The 24,114-nt window shown below is 40.8% G+C and overlaps 1 protein-coding gene across 12 annotated transcripts in view; it reads left to right on the top strand.

The window, feature by feature from the left end:
* Positions 1–22,187, top strand: part of ICE1 (interactor of little elongation complex ELL subunit 1) — a 57,727-nt gene extending 35,540 nt beyond the window's left edge. For 8 of the 12 annotated variants that reach the window (XM_036308012.1, XM_036308009.1, XM_036308018.1 and 5 more), the window contains 7 exons: positions 487–5,220; positions 6,364–6,532; positions 8,338–8,498; positions 11,413–11,603; positions 14,165–14,271; positions 15,971–16,069; positions 17,206–22,187. In XM_036308012.1, coding sequence (XP_036163905.1) covers positions 487–5,220; positions 6,364–6,532; positions 8,338–8,498; positions 11,413–11,603; positions 14,165–14,271; positions 15,971–16,069; positions 17,206–17,387 — 5,643 coding nt within the window. In that variant the 3' untranslated portion in view covers positions 17,388–22,187. Of the gene's footprint in view, positions 1–486; positions 5,221–6,363; positions 6,533–8,337; positions 8,499–9,292; positions 9,355–11,412; positions 11,604–14,164; positions 14,272–15,970; positions 16,070–17,205 lie in introns of those variants that run through there. The other 4 variants (XM_036308010.1, XM_036308017.1, XM_036308019.1 and 1 more) reach the window with 4 other exon arrangements.
* The last annotated feature ends 1,927 nt before the right edge of the window (positions 22,188–24,114 follow it).

Raw genomic sequence — 24,114 nt, 5'->3', positions numbered from 1 at the left:
ACCCAGAGTGATGGCCCATTTGATGCTTTGGGCTGGAGTCAGACATTTCTGGAGGAGTGACTGGGAAGTGGAAGAAAAGAGAGGGTTGTGTAGCCAGACTCAGAAGCCTTTTTGGCCAGAAAATGGGGAAGGAGTTGAGAAGTAGGAGTGTTTGGAGGTTAGGAGAACAAATTGTACACTAGGCCATGTGTGGACTGGAACTTGGAAGAAACTGTTATGGGAGAAAAGGTGTGAGTGAGGGTAGCTCTGGGGAGAGGTGGGCTTCTTTTAGAAAAGGGCAGAGCAGTGCCATACTTGTGATCGAGACTTTCCCACCTTATAGCTATTATAGCGATTCCAGAGAGTAAACCACTTGTCCTACTATGTGTTCTAAAAGGTTCTTCAGGAAGGATTTACTTTGTGTTTTTTTTTAATGCATTTAATTGATATTTTAGTTGGTTGAATTGGTATTTAACTAACTAACTAGTATAACTCATTTATTTTAAGGAAACCTACTTTGGAGAATATACAGATTCCAGTGATAGTGACTCAGCCCCACATGGAAGTTCTGAGTATATTTCAGAAGATGATACACCTGAGGCACAAGATTGTTTTGGCTCATCCAGAAAAAATAAAGGAAGTGGTACATGTGAGGAAAAACTCAAATCACATGAAGCCACCCAAGCTCCAAACACATTGAAAGTAAATGAAGTGACGACTGTTGGGTTTGAGGCATTTACAGCATCACTGAGAGAACCTTCAACCACATTCTCCGTAGCTCGTGAAAAACACTGGGCAGTGTCATCTCAGTTCATTAGAAGTAGAAAAAGAGACATTTTAGGTGAGGCAAAAAGACCAGGAGAGGTTAGGGAAATAGATATGTTGATGCAAGCTGAGGGAACACTTTGTAAACCCACCGGAATTGAGAGTGTTGAGAAGTTCTCTGGTGGCATAGCTCAAGGGAAGGAAGCAGCCCTTGGGAAGGCAGACATGTGTTATTCTCCCATTGCCAAGAGACCATTAAGTGAACTCATGAGATCTGAAGGAAAAACCCCATTATCCAGAATGATTGGATCATCCAAATCAAACTTTACTAAGTGGACACCAACTAATGAAACCACTTGTGAAGCAGATTGTATATCAGTTTCTGATCATCTTCAGGGACTCTCTAGAGAATTGGAAAAGGAAAGAGAAGACATGCCAGGGTTTGCTTTAGGAGAATCATCTGAACCTGAAGAAGATGCAGATGATGTAATAGATGCAGCAGAGCTTGATGTTGAAGCCAAATTTTCTTCCTCTTCTACCTCGGGAGCATTATCTGTCCACAGTAATCCCCAGTTTTCCTCTGGGTTGAAGGGTGGTCATGATACTCATGTTCCTTCTGAAGTAATCCCTACTGAAGCACGTCATTCAGAACAGAAGTTAGCTAGAACTTCAAACATGTCAGGTCTGCAGTCTGAGCCATCAGAATGTTCTTCAGGAGCAAACGACCCAGAGGATAACTTGCATGCTCTGAACCCTGAATTGGGAGCATCTGATTTTCATGATCAGAGTAGCAGTGGGGTAGAATGTACAAAAGTTGTGAAAGATATGACCAAAGTGTGTGCCCTTCCTCAGTCAGTATTCATGAAAGCCGTGAAAGGTGGACAGTGTGAAAGCCAAGGTCCAGGAGCTGAGCTCACAAGTCAGTCAGATTTCACAGCATTGGTAGAGGCTCAGTCTGGCTTGATCAAGAGTGGTTTTGTTAAAAGCACTTCTTGGCACCATAGTAATCTGTTAAGGAGAGGTGGTGAAGAAATGCTGATAGCTAAATCAGAACATCAACAAGAGACCAACAATCAGTTACCAAAGGCAATGCCATCCATAGAAAATAGAGAGTCAACATCATTGTTGCCTAACCAAGTGTCAGTTATAACCAAGCAAACCAGGCCTGAAATGATGCAGGGTGCTAGATTGGAACCTTTGAGACTACATAGGAATGAGCCTGCCTCAGCAACAGAAAATGTTGATAATGTGTCATCTATAGCAAGATGTGCAGAAAAAGAGGAGACAACCCAGAATATCAAGGAGGTGGCCCAGAACATCAAGGAGGTGGCTGCTACAAAAGAGACTTCACCAGAAGGTTCCACCTCTTGTAGAAAACTAGATTTTGATTCTTCAGGTGGTTCTTTACCAGTAGAAAATTCTCATTGTTCCAAAAATAGTAAGTTATCTTTCTTTTCTGAAAACATCACAGTCTCAAACCAAAACATGATGGAACCCTCCGTGCAGGCAGAGCTGCAGGAGCAGTGTCCATGTCAAAATGCCACAGATTTGGACTCATCTGGGTTGGGTGCAGATAAACTTCCTCCAGCCACAGAAATGGCAGCGTCAGAAGATTTTCCTATTAAAGAAATATCCTCTGGAGACCCAGTCACATCTGGTGGTGAAGCCCTGGCCATTTCAAAGGACTCTCCTAGTGTAGAGCAAAGCCTGGAGGAGCCTCTGGAGCAGCCATCACCAACTCCTGGCTGTGCTCCTGAAGGTCTGGGCCCTACAGATACTACTGCCTTTTTACCAGCGATTGGCAGAAAAGATGAAGAAACACCTGGTGTTCCCCAAAGTAGCCTTTCTGGTCCTCTATACTGTTACACAGGCATTCGGGAGGTTGCGGGTGGTGATACTGAGGTGGAGGAGAGTGAGGCCCCTAGCTGCAGTGAGGGTGAAAATGAGCCTGAAGCCGTGATGGGTAAACAGCAACAGGATGCTGCCGAGGCCTCCAGAGATGTAGGAACTGCGGATGCTGGTGCTGCCGAGACAAGGCCTTCCACAGAGGTGGGCTGTCTGACCTCAGCGCTACAGGACTTCAACATCAGTACTCTCTCTGAGATAGATAGACTTTCTACGTCAGAAGTTGTTATGTTTCTTGAAAGTTGTCAGTTGAAAGATTATAGTTCAGGGGACTCTGTTCCTGAATATTCTAGCAAAGAAACTCTAAATGAAGAAATGAACAAAGAGTTAAAGCAAAATGAAATATCAGGAGAAAAGTACAGAAAGCAAGTCTGTGAAGAAGAAACACTCAAAACCTGTGAAGAGTGGATTGAATCAGAGGAAGATGATTGTCCTTTAAAGGACGCGAGTCAGCTCACTCAGTGTTCTTTGGAAACGTTGTCTGAGGTGCTCACCAAGATTGGGCAGGAACTTCAGTCCAACTGTGAGGACTCAGATGGAAAAGATGCTAGTAATTTACTGCTCTTCAGTATACATGACAGCCTAACAACCGAACCCATAAAAGAACAAGTCTCACCTCAGCAAACAAGTAGCTCCTTGTTGCACCCTTCAGATCCATCCCCGTCAGCAGCTGGTTTGGATGCTAAGGGCAGTTCTCCCACTAATGGGGAATCTATTGAAAACACTCAAGACAGACCTGAGGATAACTCAGTTGTGACCAGACTGATGGACAGTGGGGATGAAGTCCTGCCACAACTAGCAGAGCCCCCAACCCAGAGTTGTTATTCAGGAGACGGGCAGACAGCTGAGCACAGTGCTGGTTGTGAGGAGGCAGAAAGGACATTTCAGTGTCAGATATCTACAGTAACTTCCAAAGTTATAAATAAGGACCAAAATCTAGTCATTGAAAAGGGGGACAACTGGACCATCATAAGTGGGGTACCACTCATGCCAAATGTGGACCAGGTTATCCTCTGTGACACCCCTGGAGACATCCCTGCTTCCCCAGATGAAGAAGAGCCGGGAGCTGGCTTCATTTCTGTTATTTCTGCGGAGAAATCCCCTGAGACCAGCCACCCTGGCTCTCCATTTCAGGAGCCCCCCTGTGAGAGTAATCTTCCATGCACCCAAGAGGATATTTCCAGCAGTGGTCAGAGTTCTAACTTTGATAAAAGTCGTTTACGGAACAGACCTGTGAAACCTAGTGTAAGGATTAGTTCTGAAATTTATGATTTTGAGTCTCAGATTGTTGCATCGGATCACACATATTATAACTCAAAACTGGAGCCAATTGACAAAAACAAGAATCGATCAAAGATTTCAAACAAAGACCAGTCAAACAAACTGGTAAAGACTTCAGCACCAGGCAGAGTTGAAACTAATCCAGGTGACGTTTCTCAGTCATCTTCAGGGGACAGAGGTAACACAAAAACCCAGAGACCTCAAACTCAAACCATTCTGGCCAATGCTGACACCTCTACCCCTACAGATTGTTCTGCTGACACTCTGAGTAAAATACGGCAGGAGGTGGGGCCCCCTTTGCCACCCCTGCTTGCTCCTTTGATTGCCACGCCTCCAAGGACTTCACACCCAGTCTCTCCTCTGATATCAAGTTCCAGTCCCTCCTCACCCACCTCTCCTGTTGTCCAGCTTTCTCCATCATGTGAGATCCCAGTGCCACCCATGATGTCTCCTTTGCTGGAAGATCCAGCGCATGCCTCCCCTTCATGCACATCTATGTCTCCATCTGCTGTACCTGCTGGGGAGAGGATATTATCATCTCCTTTGCAGTTTTGTGCTACCACCCCAAAGCATGCTCTTCCTGTGCCTGGCAGACTGCCCCCCTGTGCGTCAACCCACACTGCTGTGACTGGTCCGCAGGAAAATTCTGTTAAAATTCTTGACACCATGTATCCAGAGTTATCTGCCAGGGCCCGCACTCTCAACATCCTCAAAGGGAATATTCAGCTCACGCGAGGGCCACCTGGTGACCGTCAGAATTTACCAGGGCCGGTCAGTGCTATAACAGGCTTCAAAGCAATCACTTCCATGTCAACCGCCTTTGTCAAAGCAGGGGGCAGCTCTGGTGGTGACTGTAACCAGGATAAATCAAGAGATTTGGGGCCCCAACAAAATTCAGGTGGGAAAAGGACATTGTCATCATGTACACCGAGGAGTGCTAAAAGACTGCGCCTGGATAGCGGGTCCCCGGAACCAGAAACCTTGAGCCCCACTCCAGAAGGAGTCAAACACCCCCGCAGGAACCTCCCTCAAGTTGAAGTCACAGCGACAGATGAGGAATCAAGTTCTGTTCCAGCTGCCAGTATGGTTTCACAGTTGCCGCTGAACCCCAAAGAAACTGTGGAGTCCCATGATAAAGCCATAGCTGATGCTCTGAAGAAGATTGCAGAGTCCTCTTTTGACCTGTTGCCTGTCATTCGGAGTCATGTATATGTGGGGAATATCTCCAAAAAGCCTGTAATGAGAGATCAAGAGAAAGAAGTTGTTTATGATTTCAGCACAACAAAGAAGGTAGGTGGCAGCTGTATCTGAGAGTTTAGGAGTTGCTCATCAGGGACAGGCTGTCAAGATGGCAGATGACCCCAACAGAGCTTTTAGTTCAGAAATGAACAGTTATCCATACAAACAGGCCTATACTGTATATCTAGCCACCATTTTATGCATTTGAGATAAGACACTAGAGATTTGGTCATTTGTGTTCATCAAATAACTTAAAATTTTAAAGTATTCTGTCAGAACTAAAATTGCATGTGTCCCATAGAATCTGACATGTTTACAGGCTCGAAATTATTTGCTTGAAAGCATCAAATGCTTATCACATAATAGAGCCCTTTTTTTCTGTAAATAGTATTATGTACACATTTGAGAGTTTGATAGTCTTTCAGAAAGACAGCCTATGGGTTTGGTTTCCTCTTCTCAGTGTATGTCGCAAGTCAGACAGCAGGTATTCAGTTTCAAGATGAGGGTTGTGCACATCTACAGTTTATTAGGACTGTCACAGGCTTATATTTTCTAAATACCCATATTGACACCTTGTGTGGATGACTTCCAGTACCATGCACTCATACGTTATTGGTTATCTGCACAGTCTCCGATTCATAATGGTATAAATATTTTTCTTAGATTGTTTACTTCCAGAAAGCATACAGAACACTAAATAATTTTGAAAAGATGCTTATTTTCAAATAGCTATGTCAAATTACTTAATGCTTTTCTTACTGAGCAAGAAAATGTTACTTCATATTTAAAGATCTGAACAGGATAAATGTGTAGAGTGCAGTGGAGTTGAGAAAACAAGAAGGGAATAGGATAGATTGGGCTTAATACATGCACACACACAAATTGTAGCAAACACCAAGACACTATAATTGGTGGGAGTGACAACAGGCAGCCAGGTGTGCTCAGATTTGCTTCTAGCACCTGTAGCACTGCTGACCACAGGCAGCTGACAGGTGTGAACTTATCCATCCCCCAGAGCCCTTGGCTTACCTGCTAAGCAGGTCGTTACTGGTTTAATACCCTCTTCTACCTTCTGATAGTGCCTGTGTGTTATTTTTCCAGTAGTTGCTAAATTTTGCAACTTAGCTTTTCTTTCATAGGCTAAAGATAAATATCGTACATTGCCTTTTAATTTTTTTTTTTTCTCCACCTCAGCATTTAGCGGAGTGCTTGCTTCACTCTATTCTCTCAGAACTAAAACTTCAGAAGATATCTCTGGAGCACAATTACATTCATGCACTCTGTAGAGTGTATGTGGGTATTTGTCGGCAACTTGGAGACTTGGAAAGAGCTCGCTTGTTCTGCTACAGCTTACTTAAGGAAGGTATGTTCACATGACGGCTTTTTTTGTATTGAAAATACATTGTGTGTTTACCTCATTATATTTGGTTCTATATTTTTAGCTGAGCAACTGCTGTGTATTTTTTAAAAATTGTGTAATGATTTATACATTTACCAGAGGGCATGTAGAGCCTTAGGTATACCTGTCTATCCCTGGTTTTCAGTAGGAGAATTCCTGTGACTTGAACTTACTTAAATCAGCATTTCACTTATATAGAATACAGGGTCTCTCATTACTGTGTATTTGTTTCATTCCTTGTGCAGCTACTTTAGAATCAGATCTAGTTGACACAAGATAAGGGAATGATTTAAAGTCAATGGTAAAGTACATTACTGTGTCATCAGCTGGAAAGGACAGGAATATGAGATGGATTCATAAGCTCATGAAGAATATCAGAGAAGAGGAAAGGAGGACTGTCCTTTGATTCTCTTTTCCCTTTACTACTATTTCTTCAATCTCTACTGATGATCAGATTAGGAGTCATTCTTCATTATATCATATCATCAGTGGAGACATTTTTAAATAGTAAAATGATATACAAATGCAATGTAATATATTAGAAAGTCTTATCTAAATTGCAAAGACTTATAATTTTTTATTACCATAATGTTTCTGGGCTTACAAATCAGGATAATTGAATGTATCCATCACTTCTAGAATTGTGAATGAGGCTGTTCACAAGTAGAACAGAGAATCAAAAAGATGTGGCTTCACATCAAACAGAATAAAAATCTTCATGTTGAACTGGCTGCAACCAAATTGCAAAACACTTTTGATAGTTTCTTATAAAATTAAATCATTAGTTTATCATATGACCTAGAAACGTCACTCTTAGGTACTTACCCAACAGAAATAGAGACATATCTTTGCATGAACCAGTACACAGATATTCACAGTGCCTTCACTTATAATATCCCATAACTGGAAACAGATGTCCGTCAGTAGGTGATGAAAAGCAAGCATGATTATGAGCAGTGGCATACTACTCCCCCTGAAAAAAGGAGTGGGCTACTGATGCATAAAACAGGGTGGATGAATCCCAGAAACATTATACTGAGAGGAAGTCAGACAGAAAGGGTACATGTGCTCCATGTAAATTAGGCAAACATTTAAAGTGACAGCAAGCAGATCTGTGTTGTCTGGTTTTGAGGTGAAGTGATTCATTGGAAAGGCTCAAACCCTGGGAATTTGGCATGATGGCAATGTTCTATATATTGACTGGTGAAGGTTACATGGATGTATTCATTTATCAAAATTCATCTAACTGTCTGCTTTAAAAGAGTGTATATTATTATATTTTAGCAGTACCTCACTTAAGTTAATTGAACAAAGGACAAGCCACAGTGTGGAAAAAGTTATTTACAACAAAGGATTATCATCCATAATTTAAAAATAAATATTTTCAACACCAGTTGCTTTTTGTGTTCTACAGGGGTGTTCTCTTGTAAATGCATACAAAAAATAGCCTGAAATGACACTAGCCAATTAGAAGGGCTCTGGGACTGGGGCAGGCTGGAGAAAGGGTGATTGCCTTGTCTTCATGTTTTAGAGTTTATTTCTCTTTTCAACAGTGGTATATATATCCATGTATTATATTTCAAATTTAAAGAAAGTTTGCCAAGGGGATGGGGGAAAAAGAAGAGAGAAGCAGATTTTTAAATAACTGAGGCTGGGCCCCAGTGGGTATGAGGCCTTGCAAGGTTCAAGTGAAATTACTAACATTTACTCTTAGTTATTTATTCATTTGATCAGTCATAAGGTTTATTATCTTATTTTATTTTTTACAGATTTTCCAGAGTCAGAAAAATTGACTTTGTTCATTGCAAATATGTGGCATGATATATTTATCTCTCAATCAGTGATTAATAAGGCAATGCAGCTAGTTGCCAGGCAACGTGCTAAAGGAGAGGTTCTGAACTGTTTAAGAGCTTATCTCAACTGGGAAAAGGTGAGGTTTATTTTTACTTCTTGTAATATCATACTTTGTAGATCTCACATAAATGTTGTTGTTTGGTTTTCTATTAGCTGATAGTCCTTTTAGAGATAATATATTCTGTGCCTTAGATCCTTTAAAATGTCATTTTAGCCTAAGCTTTTTTTTTTTTTTTTAATGTTGTTCATTAAGTATGTATGTGACCCTTTGGGAAGAATTGTAGACCTGTGTATTGTGTTAATTTAACAGTTTATTTTGTGCACTAATTTATGACTGATGAGATTATGCATATGTGTAAGGGCTCCAAGGAGAGCTATAAATAATTTATTTCTACAGTATGTACTAAGAAAGATGAAAAAATTATCTCAACTTTTTCCTGTTAAGATTTTTCTGAATCTTATATTCTATATTTTTTTCTAGTTGATGGAATTTCTATTACTTTATTATTTTCTTTATAATATAGTATCTAGGTTGGTGTTTTAGTAGTTTTTGATATTAATATTTATTAGATTCTATTTTCTTAAAAAGAGCAAAGAAAAAGGCCACTCTCCCAGGCTGCCTATAGGGCCACTTGGCTCCTGTGTCAACCTCCACTTGTGTAAAGGAGCCTTCTCCTTTGGCCATTTGGGATGAAGCCAGATGAGATGATTTGATAAGAAAAGACATTATTTATAAAGAAGATAGAATTTTAGTAAATGTATTTACCCTGTATCAGATTAAATACAAATATAAAGTCAAAGCTATAAAATATGAGGAATACTTGTGGGGAAAATACTATTAAAGTACAAGACTTCCAAATTCTCTTACAGATTTCAACAGATCTGATAGACAAAAATCAGTAGAGACATAGTGAAATTCAATAATATAAAAGGTAAACTTGAATGAAGAATTTGCATTTTTTCATATTTTGTAAATGTGGCATTTTTAAAACTAGTCATGATTTGGGCCACATGAAAACTTTAATATTTAAAAAGTAAAGATTCTACATACACAATTCTCTGGTAATCAATAAAATTGGACATAATTAATTCAAAGATTTCAGAAAAATTCCATAAAAGCGACTTGGAAATTTAAACAGCCCTGGACAAATTGGGAACAAATAGAAACTCAACAGTAAATTCACTGTCTTTCAAATGTCATTGAAAAGGAAATTTTTCATAACAAAGTTCTCTGGTTTTGGAAAACCTGTATTCATTAAAGCAGTTTAAATGTCTTTATTATTAAGCAAATAAATAAAGTTGGCTGGTTATCATCTTAAAAATTAAGTCTGTGACAGAATCTAGAAAAAATATAGTTTAAGGTAATACAAGTAATCAAGTAGAAAACAAAAAACACATAAAAGGAAAGCATTGTCTTTAAAAATACAAATAAGACTGATAACTCAGTTCAGATTAATGAAAAAAAGAGAAAAGCCAAAAATATCCAAGAATTTGGCTGAGGATAAAGATGTATCTACATTTATAGGATAATGACCAAGAAGACTACCACTTACAATCGAGAGCAACAGATTTGGAAAACTAGAATGATTTCTTAGCAAAATAAAACTGACCAAAATTGGTTTTAGGAGTGGAACACTTGATTAAACCTGTTGTTTTCAATGATCATAAAAGAGGTTGAGAAGATGATTAAGAATGTACTATACAAAAATCATGTGTAGGTTCCACTTGTACTTTGCCTTATCTTTATAGAGCCAGATAATCCCAGACTTTTTCAGAAATAAAAGATTGAAAGTGCTCTGTTCATTTTTCATAATAAACCCTAGTAAAAAAAAATTACTCAAGAAAACAATTATAAATCCGCTATGGTATTTACCCAAGAGAAGTCAAATTTATGTCTACACAAACACTTGTGTACAGATGCCCATAGCATCATCCTATGTAATGAAAGCCTAATATGCTAAGTGTCTGGTCATCCGTTCAACCAATCAAAGTGTAGTATGCTAATGATATGCTAAGACCACTCAACCACTTGCTATGATGTGCACTGACTACCAGGGGGCAGATAGTCGACCGATTGACCAGTTGCTATGATGTGCACTGACCACCACGGGGCAGACAGTCGACCAATCACTATGACATGCACTGACCTCCGGGGGGCAGATGCTCAATGCTCCCCAGGGGGAGCGCCGTTCAGCCAGAAGCCAGGCTCATGGCTGGTGAGCACAGCGGCGGTGGCAGGAGCCTCTCACACCTCCACAGCAGCATTAAGGATGTCCGACTCCCAGCGGGAAGCGGGCCTAAGCTGGTAGTCAGACATCCCCAAGGGCTCCCAGACTGCGAGAGAGCGCAGGCCAGGCTGAGGGACTCCCCCCCCCCCCCCCCGAAGTGCATGAATTTGGTGCACCAGGCCTCTAGTTAACTATAGTCTAAAGCTATAGGGTGCATGGATAAACTGTGCTATACCTAGATAATAGATAACGGATTACCACTCAGCAACAAAAAGGAGCATTTAGACTACCAATGCATGCAAAAACTTGGATAAATATTAAAAACCATGCACAGGTGTGAAATAGTGGCTAGTACTATCTGATTCAATTTTGTGAATTTCTGGAAGAAGGAAACTAGAGTCAGAAAAATGACAGAATTTATAGTATTTAAAGCTTAAATGCTTTTATTATAATAACTTTAAATCTCTGATTAGAGTTAATGAAAATTTGCATTACGGTCTGGATTGCATCTAGTCTCTTTTCTACCTGTCTGGATTCTGCATCCTGCTTAGAGCTTTTTATCTGGCCTACCAACTACCATTCTAGCATTATTTTAGGACATGTGCCATAACTGAGATAAACCTAGTTCCTTATTCAAAATACAACTTTCAGAAGATGTCTTTTAAAACTAAATGGTTAATTGACACTTGTTTTACTCTTTTAGGCTACTTATAAGATGTGTTGTTTTACTTGAACTCTAAATTTTATGTTTTTGTTTGCTAGAATGCTCCTGCAGATGTTGGCTTCATGGTTTCTAAGCTGCTTTTGACCATACAGTTATGTCCAAAAACAGAATTTCAGTCCAGTGAAAAATTTGGTGAAGACCTAAGTGATAACACTTGGGAATACATATTTGCCATTGATCTGCTCTGTTGCCATCAGAAATGGATTTGGACACATGATAACATTATAAGGTACAGGGCTCTTTTGTAACTTACAATAAAATTGAGTAATTCTTATATATATGTAAAAGGCTAATATGCACAGTTTCCACTCGAGAGTTAGACCGGGAGACCAGGAGTTCGATCGCTCGCTATGACGTGCACTGACCACCAGGGGCGGCACGGAATGAAGGAAGGCTCTAGAGGTTCCTTCCCTCTTTTTAAACTCTTTGTGTTAGCTGGAATACACAGTTATTATTTTATTACATTGCTGACTGGTTTTCTAATTTTTTTCTATAGCAATACTGCTTACTCTATTTATTAGTATATAATGCCATGATATTAATAGCCTGTGTGCTTCATTCTAAAATACTTATTTGACTAAACTTTATTCCAGCTTTTTCCATTTAGGCCTCAATTTCCGGCTCTTCCACAAAATACCGACTTCTGCGCATGGGCCACAAAGTTTCAATCGCACTGTAGGTGCGCGCCCGCACTTGGTATTTTGTGGAAGAGCCACACTCAAGGGGCCAAAGAGCCGCATGTGGCTCGCGAGCCGCGGTTTGCCGAGCTGCAGTTTGCCGACTACTGTTAATAAGCTAATCTGTTGAATGATTGCTGAATTATGGTTTGAATAATTTTTACTATTTAAGGTGGCTGCAGCATTTACAAGTGACGTTTTGATTTGGGTAAGAGTTAATAAAACTACCCTTAAAGTACTTGTATCACTATCATATCTCCTTGCTTATTTTTTTGTGCAAGTACCTGTCACTACTTTTCATTATAGTCTGTTATTCCTGTCTCTCCCAAGGAGAAATGACACATGGCAGAGACCCTTTGGTTCACTGGCACGCTCCAGCATGTAGGATGGTGCCCATGTAAGGGATATGCTCAACAAATATTTGTAGAATGGAACATAGTGACCATTATTTTAATACACAAATACTCTGGAGAACCCCACATGGAACAGAAATATTCAAAATTCCAGGTTAGCAGTTCATCTCACCTGGGGTTTCAGGAGAGAAATAAGTAAGGAATTACCTTTTCTTGTGCATCTAGAATTCTGGCACTCGCTATATACCATCTTTGGAAGAATGGAGAAGAATAGTCAAATTTCTGTTATGTAATAATTCTTAATTTTCTTGGAACCCTGACTGAGAAAGGCTGATTTGAAGGAGTTTATGACATTGAAATGGATTCACCAAAGGATTAATAGTCCATATCCTTGAGATACTGGAGGAATTTATTCTTTGGAAATTTGTTCTCTCACTCATTTTTTTTTCCTCCTTAACCAAGGGAAAGATTATATATTTAAATGTCAGCAGTGGGGAATTAAATTATTTAATGAGATACAGCCATATTAAAGTAGCTGTAGTAGCTATAAATGGATTTTTATACATTGACATGGAAGTATTTCATAGTCTTATTAAGAAAATGACAGAAGTCTATCCAGTGCCTTATTTCTGTGTAATGATGTGTGAGTACCTACCTGGGCCTCATCTTCCTGACTTCATGGGAATGAAAGCCCAGAAGGCAGGTGGCTCCTCTGTCCCCCAGTGACTTGACAAAGGATACCACCAGGGATGATGCCAAACAGGTATTTGTTCAAGGTCCTCCCGCAAGTGGTGAAGACACAGTGTTGAATATCAGGATCTCTGCCTGAGTGACTTCAGACCCTGATTCCTAAGCACTGTAGTCACTTCCCCCTGTTTTTAACTTACATGCACATGTAGAAGTGCGTGGAAAGAAAGCCCAAAATTAGAAGAGTAATAATTATCTAAGAATGTGTTATTTGGGATGCTTTTGGTTTACATTTCCCTTTTGGTGTCTGCATTTAGCTTTCCTAGTACTATAAATGCTATGTAAGATGTAAACACATTTTTTTGAAAAGAGAAAGAGAGGAATTGGCACTGTTTTCTGAGATTAGAAATTTTCCTAAATTCAGCTAGTGTTTTTTTTTTTTTTTAATTTCCATTGTTTTAGTTCTTTTTACAAAACAGCCTATTAACCTATCTCTTCCCATAGAAACTATTGACATTTGAAACACAGGAGCTGTGTTAACACGTCTGGAAGGTTTAAGTGAAAATCCAGTTTCTCCCTTCTTGTTCTGTGACTTGGGAACATTGTTCAGCTTCTCTATGCAAAATCTTGTAAAAAGGGTTAAAACAGAGAATAAAGATGTAAAATGGGTGTTTATAACCTCTTTTAAGCCAGTGTGTGCACATTTATCCTGATAGTGGGATAGTTTGTGAGCTTCTAGTGTCCTCATTTTAACCTAAAAAGTAACATCTTCAGTAGTTCCTCTTGTTCACCAATTATCTACCTTTTACAGATCATTTTTAAAAAAATATATATATATTTTTTTATTGATTTCAGAGAGGAAGGGAGAGGGATAGAGAGATAGAAACATGAGAGAGAAATGTCATTGATCGGTTGCCTCCTCTTTGCCACCTACTGGGGATCAGGAATCAAACTGTGACCTCCTGGTTCATGGGTTGATGCTCAACCACATAGCATCACTGGCTGGGTTCTTACAGACCATTTTTAAGATAATGCATACTCTCATACATATGTGTATTGTTATTACTTTATAGTAAGGAGCTGTGGCCTGTAATGGATAAGTGGATAAAATACAGAAAAGGACATGCTAACATTGCATATATTCCTGACATTATTATAGCATCGATACTAAGGCTGATCGGTGAGTTGTCTCTCGGATTAAATTTTTTCTTGACCATATTCATGGTGAGGTAATAAGTGTATAATAATATATGTTCACTGAAACTTCATCATAATAACTAATTTTGTAGCTTTTAGAGTAGATACTTTTGCACTTAATTCAATCTCTTTACTCACTCTTTCTTTATATATTAGTGTTTTTATCCATCTTTGTCAGAGATTAAGGTTAATGTGAGTACATTTTATTTATAATTGAATTCTTGCTTCTCAGATACTAATATTAATCTATATACATATACATACTTACATATATATACACCAGGATACATAAATTACTATAAATTATACTATAGTCTCTTTTGGTTCCTAAAATAAGACTATCTCCTGTTTTTTACACCCCTATTTTTTTCATACTTGCCCAATAAGGATCATTTTATGTACTTCCATAATTGCGAACTAGTTTTGTGTTGTTTTACTCCAATCTGAATATACAGAAATTAAAATCATTGTTTAAATGAGATGTAGACTCTTTAATATCAGACCTAAGGAAAGACCTCAGTGGACATTTGGTTTTACTCCTCCCTCAAATCACAGATCTTTATTTTTAAAATTTACCTATTCTTTTTCCTCTTTGCCTCATCTCTGACAAGCTGCTCTCTAGGCTCTGCAGAACTATCAGAAATGACCCCCCAGCTCAGGATGGCTGGTGGAAGTTTTTCTAAAATTATGAACAATAATAAATTTCCTTGCAATGACAGGCTCACTTTATTCATTTTTAAGAAAATGTCTTCCTCAGTTTGAATAGCTGTAGTTTGTCGGTTTTTCAGTGAAAATTCGGTGTTTCATATAAAAAAGACCTGTTTCCCTCCCAAATGAAACATCTGCACAGGTGCTTTTCTGGAGATAAGCAGTGTGCCTAGTGTACAGGGGGAGTGTTTCAGGGGCACTTCCCGTCCATCACAGGTTGTGTACCAGGGGACTAGATGTAATAGGAATGACTGTGACTGCTTCTTGAAGGACATTCGTAAGGCACATTGGCTTTTTTTGACTGCAAGCTTCTGGTGATGAAGAGTGACCTCCATGTAGCATGACACCACTGCCTTGATTGGGGCTGAGGGTCCTTGACCAGCCATTGCTTTTCCACTGTCAGTCTGTGTCTCAGCTCTGATAGGAAGGCACATAACCTTCATAGCATTGTTGTGAAAATAGTTTTGACCTTGAAGACTCCAGGGCGTCTGAAAACCACACTTGAGAGCTGCTGTTTCACATGGCGATGAGAGTCCTGTTACACAGCTACTTTATAGCAGCAAAGGGTTATACCTGAGTGTGTGTTTGATGGGATCACAGTCTTAGAGTTGGTCTTTTAACATAACAGAAGTTAGCCATTTCACATTGAACCTACTGAAACCACTCATTCTCCTAAATTTCCCTTATTTATTATAACTTAACTGAAAAAGCAAAACATTGTATATTATCTGTATATGTAAATAAAAAATGACCAAGCATTTTGCTCACTCCTGAAAGACAAATTGTGCTTTACTGATTTTTGATCCTTGCCTGTTTAACTTGTTTTCACTTAAGAATAAGTACCCATTTTAACTTCAGGATCACTAAAATTAATGTACATAATATTTTATGAAAGAAAACAAATTTTAAATTCTTATGAAAAGTTAATCAACATTTAACCAAAGATTATATTTTGTTTTATTTTTTTCCCCCAGGTCGTTTAGGCCAATTGGGTTTGAAAGAAGGGTTTCCTTCTGCTGTGAAAAACATTAGTTCGGTCATCGGTATGTTCATACAGCATGCCCAGGATGAAGGTACCCTTCTGTTTATGAAGCGCTTGCATTTCTTGTACTAACCCATGCTTTGTGCTCACTGGGTCTGGGCATCATGCTCTGCTCCTCTCAGGCCTGATTGATGAGGAGAGGAGATAAGGATAATTTAAAAAGTGTAGTCTAGCTACAAGTTCAGCATTGACTATGAACCAGAGCCTCAGCTCTTTACTTAGTGCCACACCTATTTGCTTATTAAAATTGTGTTTTAAATCTCTGTATTTGTTTTACTCTTAGACTTTTTTTTTTAGTCGTTATTATGAGCCCCACTCTGTGCTGCTCTAATTGCCTTGTAGATTAGGGGGGAAGTAATTTTAAAGCTGCAGTACTGTTTTTTTTTCAGCATTAACATTTATATGTGTGGGTTTTGTTATATTTTTATTTTAAATAATAGCAGTTTTGCCCTGTTGGACATCACCTCACTAAAAGGAATCTGAAATATATAGTTAATAATAAATTTTAATTAAATAACTCCTAAATTTTTAAAATAAAGTATTTCAGTAAGTAGACCTTAACTAAAATTTAATACATTTTAATTAAATAATTCATAAATGAACTTATGGTAAATGAGAATTATAATCTATAATATGTAACCCAGCTATAATCTATAATTATATGCTATAATCATCTACTGTAATATAGTATGTGAAAGTATGGTACAAGAGATAGTTTTTCATTTTTTCTCATTTCATTATGATTTTCATTTCCAAAGTCCCCTTATAAACACTTCAGTGGATATTTAATGGAGTCATTTGTTTGATGAATGCTCTGGGATCCACATTTTGTAAACATGGGAGTGTTATGCTTCCAGAACTACTTTGGGAAGCTTAGCTAATGCTGACATGAGAAGGCGGAAGCTCTACTGCCCATGCCTCCGGGAACAGGCTAGCCCCTGTCGGCACACAGCCAGCACCGGAACCCTGTTCAGAGCTGTGCTGCGTTTTTCATTTTTCCCACTTGTAGACAAGTCTTAAATTAATTCTTTTATTGTGGATCTTGTTTTATATTTAGTTTTTATTGTGGTAGAAAGTGTTCTGAATAATATTCAGTAGGTTACACCATAAAAAATTTGAATAACGGACATGTTTTTATGTGATGATGGATGTGAAAATTCTTTTCAGATATACCATGGGGTATACAGCTAGCAGCTGTATATGCCCTTTGTGACTTGAGTCCCAGCAATCCAGCAGAAATATCCAAGATCCTGGAAGCCTGGCGCAAGGAGACCTCTCACAGTGTTCCGTCTGCAGTGGTCCGCTCCCTGGAGGAAGTCAGTGCATTGTGTGCGCAGGAATTCGGCTAAGCCCCGCTGCACTGCTCCTGGAGAAGTGCCTTCACCTATCTTGAGTATGAACAGGTTAATCGGCTTTCAGAATACAAACTGAGGTTTCACAAAAAAGACGCAAGAGAGAAAATGCGAAGAGGCTGTCCTCGCTGTGGCAAGGAGACAGAAGAAATACACAGTGACACAGCCGTGTTTCCCTAAACCACGTACTTAAATCACTTACGTCTGTTGTGACTACATGACAAATGGATTATATTATTGTGTCTTGGTCAAACAACAAAAACTTGAACTTAGCCCTTTTTGCTGCAGAAAGTGCCCTTTTAGTCGCTTTTTAAAATTGACTGGCATTTTATAATGAATTTAATATGAAAACATTGATTTGGTTCCTGAGTTAATTCTGGCCTTTGCGTTCAAATGAATGACTAGGAGAAACTAAGTTGGCTAAAAAAGAACTAGAAAACTCTCCACTGTCTTAGATGAAAACGGGCTAGAGAAGTTTTTCTCGTTGGATAGTGTGCATCTGATCCGAGGAAAACACGGGGAGCCTCCGAAACTCACCTTTATGCGTTTTCTTCACAGGCGTTCCGAAACTAAAGTCCCTTCAGCTATTTAACTATCTGCCAGGAAAGGAGACTGAGAAGTCGAGTCCACTGCAGGGTCTGTGTCAAGACGTGTACATACGGATTCAGAGGCACCCAGAGCCATTCGCTGTGTACATAGGGACAGTGCGATAATGTGTGTCACATTCGATGATGTTCCGCTTTCGGAATTTTAGTATTTGTACAGAGAAAATGGGTTTAATAACTCACCGTGGTTCTGATTTGTCTTATATCCATCATTTCTTAAATCTCTTGTATGTGTTTTTTTATAATAAAAATAAAAGTAAGCCATGTACATTATTGTTCTGATCAGTGAAGACGATGGCCATTCCGAAGGAGATCCCGCTTCTGCATAGACACGTGCTGCTGCACCAGCATTTTGCTGTGAGTTCTCCACAATACTCAGTGCTAGCAGAGAACAGATGCCTAAGTGTTGATTGGCCTCCCGACTAGATATGTTTAATTACAGTTGCTGCCCTTTACAAATTACATTTGATAAGTGTTTTACTCCTTTGTGTTTTTTAAGTAATAATAACAGAAAACAGATTTATGAACAACTCTGTGTAGCCCTTTGGAAGCTGTTGTTTGGTGTGTTCACTTTTCTGCCAGTATTTATTGAGCATGTGCTCTCTGCCGGTTCCTCGCTGGGAGGTCCTGGTGAACAGGCAGTGAGAAACAAGTTTTCAAAGACCTGTGATCTGGTGGTAGAGAAAAACCCTAAGCAGTCACCCTAGTAAGTCAACAGTTGAAAATTTTGGTGAGTTTGGTGAAAAAAAAACATGGAGGTTTGTAATAGAATAGCAGGGTAGAATCTGCTCTTCCTAGGTGCTGGTCAAGGAGGGTCCCTCTGAGGAGGTAATACTTGAGTCAGGACCTGAGAGAAGGGAGCCAGCCAGCCTTGAAAGTAGGGGACGAGTGTATCTCCTGGACAGGTGAGTGTTGCTCTGCGAGGGAAAGAGCCTTTTGTGTGCAGAAAGGCTGATTGAGCCAGACACTGTTTAAGGGACAAGTGTCATTTGTCCGGTTATACAGGTAACTGCCAGTCCCTGGGACCTACGCAGCCCTGGGCTTGTGCAGAGATGTCACCTGAGATTACAGTTCACAGGCTGTTCTGTGGTAAAAGGGTGTGAGAAGGGCAATAGGTGAAGCAGAGGGACCTTCAGGAGGTAGGGCAGAGATTACCAGATGTCTTCTGGAGGTCAAATCAATGCTAAGTTCCTGAACTGGGGTAAGGACAGGTAAGAATCAAGATTTCAGGTTACTGAGTTGGGCTCCTAGGGGTAGGAATCACAAATCCTGGATGCTGGTTTGGGACATGGGGCTCTTAAGACATCCAAGTGGAAGGGGCAGGGGCCTTTACAGGCAGGCATGGAGTTCAGACAAGATCAGGCAGAAGTTAGGAAGTTGATAAATGTGTGAAGGCTATTTAAAGCCGTGTGTGTGTATGTGTGTTTGTGTGTGTGTGTGTGTAGCGTGCACCAAGGGAGAAAACTTCCCAGAGGACAGAGGAGGAAACCCCAGAGGGCAGGAGGTGGTGATGTAGTAGTACCTTGGTTGTTTCCTTGCCAGATCTAAGAATGCAGGCATTGGCCATTTGTGCTTGAAGCTGCAGGGTCAGGTGGTGGGAGCCAACCAGGTGATGGTTGGGTTTTGCATCCTGTGGGTGCTGTGACCTCAGCATTTACCACTTAGCAGTTGGCTTAGAGTGATGCAAAGTAAAAGGGGAGGTCAGGAAGAGAAGAGCAGGTCTGCACACACATTTTTTATTTTTTTGAATATTTGCCTAATGGATGAATTTGTTAAAAATGTTCAAAACATTTTTTTTTTTTAACCTCAGCAATTTTATGTGTTTTTAGTTGGTGGAGAATAAGTAATACCTGACACTTTCTGCTGTTGCCGTTCTTCACCAACTAAGAGTTTGTCAGTATCTGCTCTGTGTTGTGACCTGATGATAAATAGGCCTGAACTTGCCTGTGGTGCTGTGTCACCCTCAGAGGGTGAAGCAGTTTAAGCTGTTAATAAATTTAATTTCTGGTATTCAGACAGAACGTTGTTGTAGGGTTTTATTATTTGAAAAAAATTAAAAAGTGAATAAACATTTGAACCTGGAGTTGGGTGGGGCTTTAGGCTAGCATAGGAGTCTGTGCACCAGAAAGCACACAGGTTCTGGGCACCACAGGCTGGCGTGCTGCCCTGCAGTGGCTCTCGGGCCAGCGGAGCAGTAACAGCCCAGGAGCCTGAGGAGCTGTTCCAGTGAGGCAGTGACAGGGAGAGCGATAACCAGTGGCCAGTGGTCTTTATGGACAACTTCACGAAGCACATTCCTAGGGATGGCTCGACTTCATTCCAAGCACACAGTCGGCCTGTAGATGATACTTCAGGCTGTGATTTTCCACCCTGAGACAACTTGGTCAAGTGGCTTACTTTGTTAAGAGAACATGGAACAGGATCTGTACTTAGGGATAGAAAGAGCTGCACTGTGGCCATTAGAGGGCACTGCAGACTCTCCCGTGAACTAGGCTGGCCAGAACACTGGATGCCTTCCTGGGACAAGCTTAGTTAGGTGCAGTTTACACAGAGCCTTGCTGTCAGGGAGACATTTCAATTCACACTGTGGGTGTTGAATGAAGTTAGTGCTACCACCTAGGGCCATTATCTCCAGAAGTAAATGAGAGAAACTACAAAGGATAATGTCATTTGAGAGACAATCTCCCCCTGCCCCCCCCCCCCCCCCAAAAAAAAAAGAGAGGCAAAAACTTTGCCTATTCGGTCAGATCCTTTCCTGGATATTTTTTGATTCTAAAGCAAAATGTTTTGACTAAAAACAAAACGAAGCAGTGGCAGGTGGGTGAGTAATAATGGGTGGAAGGTTATGTGAGCACTCTCCTGATCAGTCAGGTATAAAAGCAATTAGTTAGGAAATCCTGTCCACATTGAACATCAGTTTATTTCAAATAACATTTCCAACACATTCTCATGTAGAACCACATTGTAAAGAGTCTAGTGTGACTAGAGCTTATAAATGTGAGTTCAACTTACCTAAGACTACAGATGCAAGAAAGGGCTCAATGATGAGTGTTCTAGAAATTGGGGGAGTTTTGAAGGTAAGACAACCATTAAATTAAGCACTCCTCTTCCACTCGCCTGACACTTGCTTAGGGAAATTCACTGTTGTCCGTTTTGATTGTGAAACAAAGGGGAAGTTCTTTTTCCAGCCCCTGAAGAGATGTTTAAGACGTGCTTGTTTTTAAGAATTAAAGACCAGTCATATCCCAGTCAGTTCAGCACAGTTTCATGGTTCTATGTAAGCAAAGACAACTGTGGGTGACGCGCCACTGAGAAATGCTACAATTCAGTTTTATGAAAATGAAAGCATTTGCTTGCTTTTACGGACTTTGGGGTTTTGTGAGCAGTGTTAGCATCTTGGCAGGCGTTGCTTGGGCCTCTCCTGCCTCCCTGTCCCTTGCATGCCAGGGTTTACCTTGGGGCCAGGTGGAACTCTGATTCTCCTGCAGAGAGGGTGGTACTGTCCAGCATCCTCTGAGGGGCTCTGTGCATGGGGACAGGACGAGGAGACCTGGCTGGTGGGCCCCCAGACCAGCGGTTCTCAAAGGACATAGCCTCACCCCAGACCCACGAATGCCAAAGTGGGAGTTCGGTGTATGGAGTCCCCCCAGCAGTTGGGGAACCTAAGAGCTGCTGCCATCCTGTTCAGCCTGGCATCTGCCCTCTGCTCTGGGCTCTGCTTTCCCAGCCACTTCCTACATAAGCTCCCCAATTGTCCCCCTTCTTGGTTCATTTCAGTGGAAATTTGGGAGCAAGTGGAGGATAGCTTGGTATCTGCCTTCCTCTATCTTGAACTGAGCCTGGTCCCTTTTGTTTTAAATTTTTTGTGTGGGTGGTCTTTAAGGATATTTTTTCTTAACAAATAGTTATTAATTGCTGCTCTGAAATAATCTCACCCTAAATCATGAGTGTACAACTGACAAACTTAAGAGAACAGTGGGATGTTGAAATGCCCACCCTGAACCCAGCACACCTTGGTACCCAGAGTAACTGCCTCTTGTGATTGTCATGTTTTTATATGTAAATTTGTATTATTACATATTCATTTGAATAGTATAAATTATAATCCAATGTATTTTATTAATCTTTTCATGTTATTCATGTGTTGTATGCAAGTAGTAAATTAAATATTAAAACAGGTCACACACTGGAATGTCCGTCTCCCTCTCGTCCCTCTCTCCGGGGACAGCTCTGTCTCCAGCTGTTGGCAGCAGCTTCCCCCCAGAGATCCCAGGCCCGCGGCATCCTGTGGGGGGTGAGGGAGGGAATGGCCACTCTCAACTGTACTGATGTAACAGAATGTCAGGACCTCACCTGCTCTTCACCCATTTCTTCTAATAATCCCCAAGATTAATAACACAGGAGGAGTCTTGTGCTCATCTCCCTAGTCTGCTCCCCCTGCCAGTGTGGAAATCAGGTCCTACGTGCCTGCATTTCCGCTTGGAAGTTGTTCCCTAGGGTGGGAGCCATGGTGAAGGGAGGACTTCAGGTTATATGAAGTGAATCATATTTAGCCTTTCAAAGTGAGTTCCCCTCAAAAGCCTAGAGAGCTAGTCTGCTATGGAGGGCTGTCTCTTTGCTCTGGTCCCAGGATTCTGGATTCTGTATGATGGAAGGAGGGAGGGAGGGAGGGAGGAGAGAGGTGCTTGACCTGGAGTCAGGAGTGCTGTGTGCCTGCCCAGCAGGGTTCTGTCACCCACTGATGGGGTGTACATTCTGGAGTGAAGGGCTGGCCAGCAGGTAGCATGTTATGGGTCTGAGGCCACTTTCTCTACCCAACTTTCATCCAATGGGGACTCATGTACCGAACTCCTAACTCAGGCCTGTTTTATGATTCCCTGAAGTCCAAGCCAATATCAGATTCTTAAAACCAACCCTAATACAAATGCAGGAAAACCTCAAATGAAGCAACTATTCTGATTTTTGAAGAATAATCACATTTAAAGTTTTGTGACAGCTGTTTAAGAGAAATGCACCTAGTAGTGTTTCAGTTGGAATTTAGAGGCAGTACATGTGGTTTATGATGAGGTAACCTTGTGTTACGAGGTGACTGAGTCACCTTCCATTCATCTGCACTGCTTTGTTTTGCACTACACTTACTGGTAAGGTGACCTTGATTGTGTGGACCAGTGAAAGGGGACTGGATGTTAGCAAAGCAATGGACAAAAAAAGATAAGACCACAACCTCAAGAGCCCTCCCCCAGGGCACCTTTCCCATGCAGTATGGAAGCCCCACCTTGGTCTGCTCATCAACCACTAGGAGATGAGAGATGATCAAGAACTCACTTTGTTTTAATAGAAAACAACAGTCGGGTTTGCAAACATTTGGACAAACCAAATCTAACCTCCAGAAACTTTCTTCATAGGAAGACTATTGGTAAATACTCTGCGTTTCTGTGGGGAGTGAGGCTTCCTGACTGGTATCCCTATATATTTTTTGATGCTTCACCTTTTTGGGGAAAAATATTTCTGGAGAAAGGATGGAATTTTCACAAAAAGGCACTTAGCCTACTGCAGTTTCTTTTGTTTAGTGGAGCCCCCTTTCAGCTCCTGCAGCTGACCTGGGCACAAGGAAGGTCAAGGGGAAGGTGAGGAGGACATTTAGGACAGCCCTGTACCTACCAAGTATATGGTCCAAGCCCCACTGCCATTTCGGGAAGCTCCCATTAAGAATTCAGCAGCTGGCCCCTGGCCAGTGTGGCTCAGTAGGTTAGAGCATCGTTCTTGCACCGGAAGATCAGGCATTCAATTCCTAGTCAGGGCACATCTCTCTCTCATATCCTTTCTTTCTCTTTCCCTCCGCCGCCCCCTCCCCCCGCCCCAACCCTCCTGCCCCACGCCAGCCTCCCTTTCTAAGAAAAAAAAAGAAAAGAAAATTCTGTGCCTGGCAAGGTTTGACTCAAGCTTCTGCTTTTACTTCACCCTGGGGACATTGAGGGAAGAGGAAAGAGGTTTTGAGGTGGAGGAGAACCTGCCATTTGTAGGGTGTTTACTTCCTCCAGAGTCTTGTTAATGTGGAAACATCTAGAAAAGCAGAGTTGGGATCCATTGTGGCAGGAGCTCTAGGGTCAGATCTCTTC

The sequence above is a fragment of the Myotis myotis genome, unplaced genomic scaffold (genome assembly GCF_014108235.1).
Source record: "Myotis myotis isolate mMyoMyo1 unplaced genomic scaffold, mMyoMyo1.p scaffold_m19_p_5, whole genome shotgun sequence".
NCBI classification, from domain to species: Eukaryota; Metazoa; Chordata; class Mammalia; order Chiroptera; family Vespertilionidae; genus Myotis; species Myotis myotis.
The sequence above is the reverse complement of the archived record's forward strand: the minus strand, read 5'-3'. Positions and strand labels throughout refer to the sequence as shown.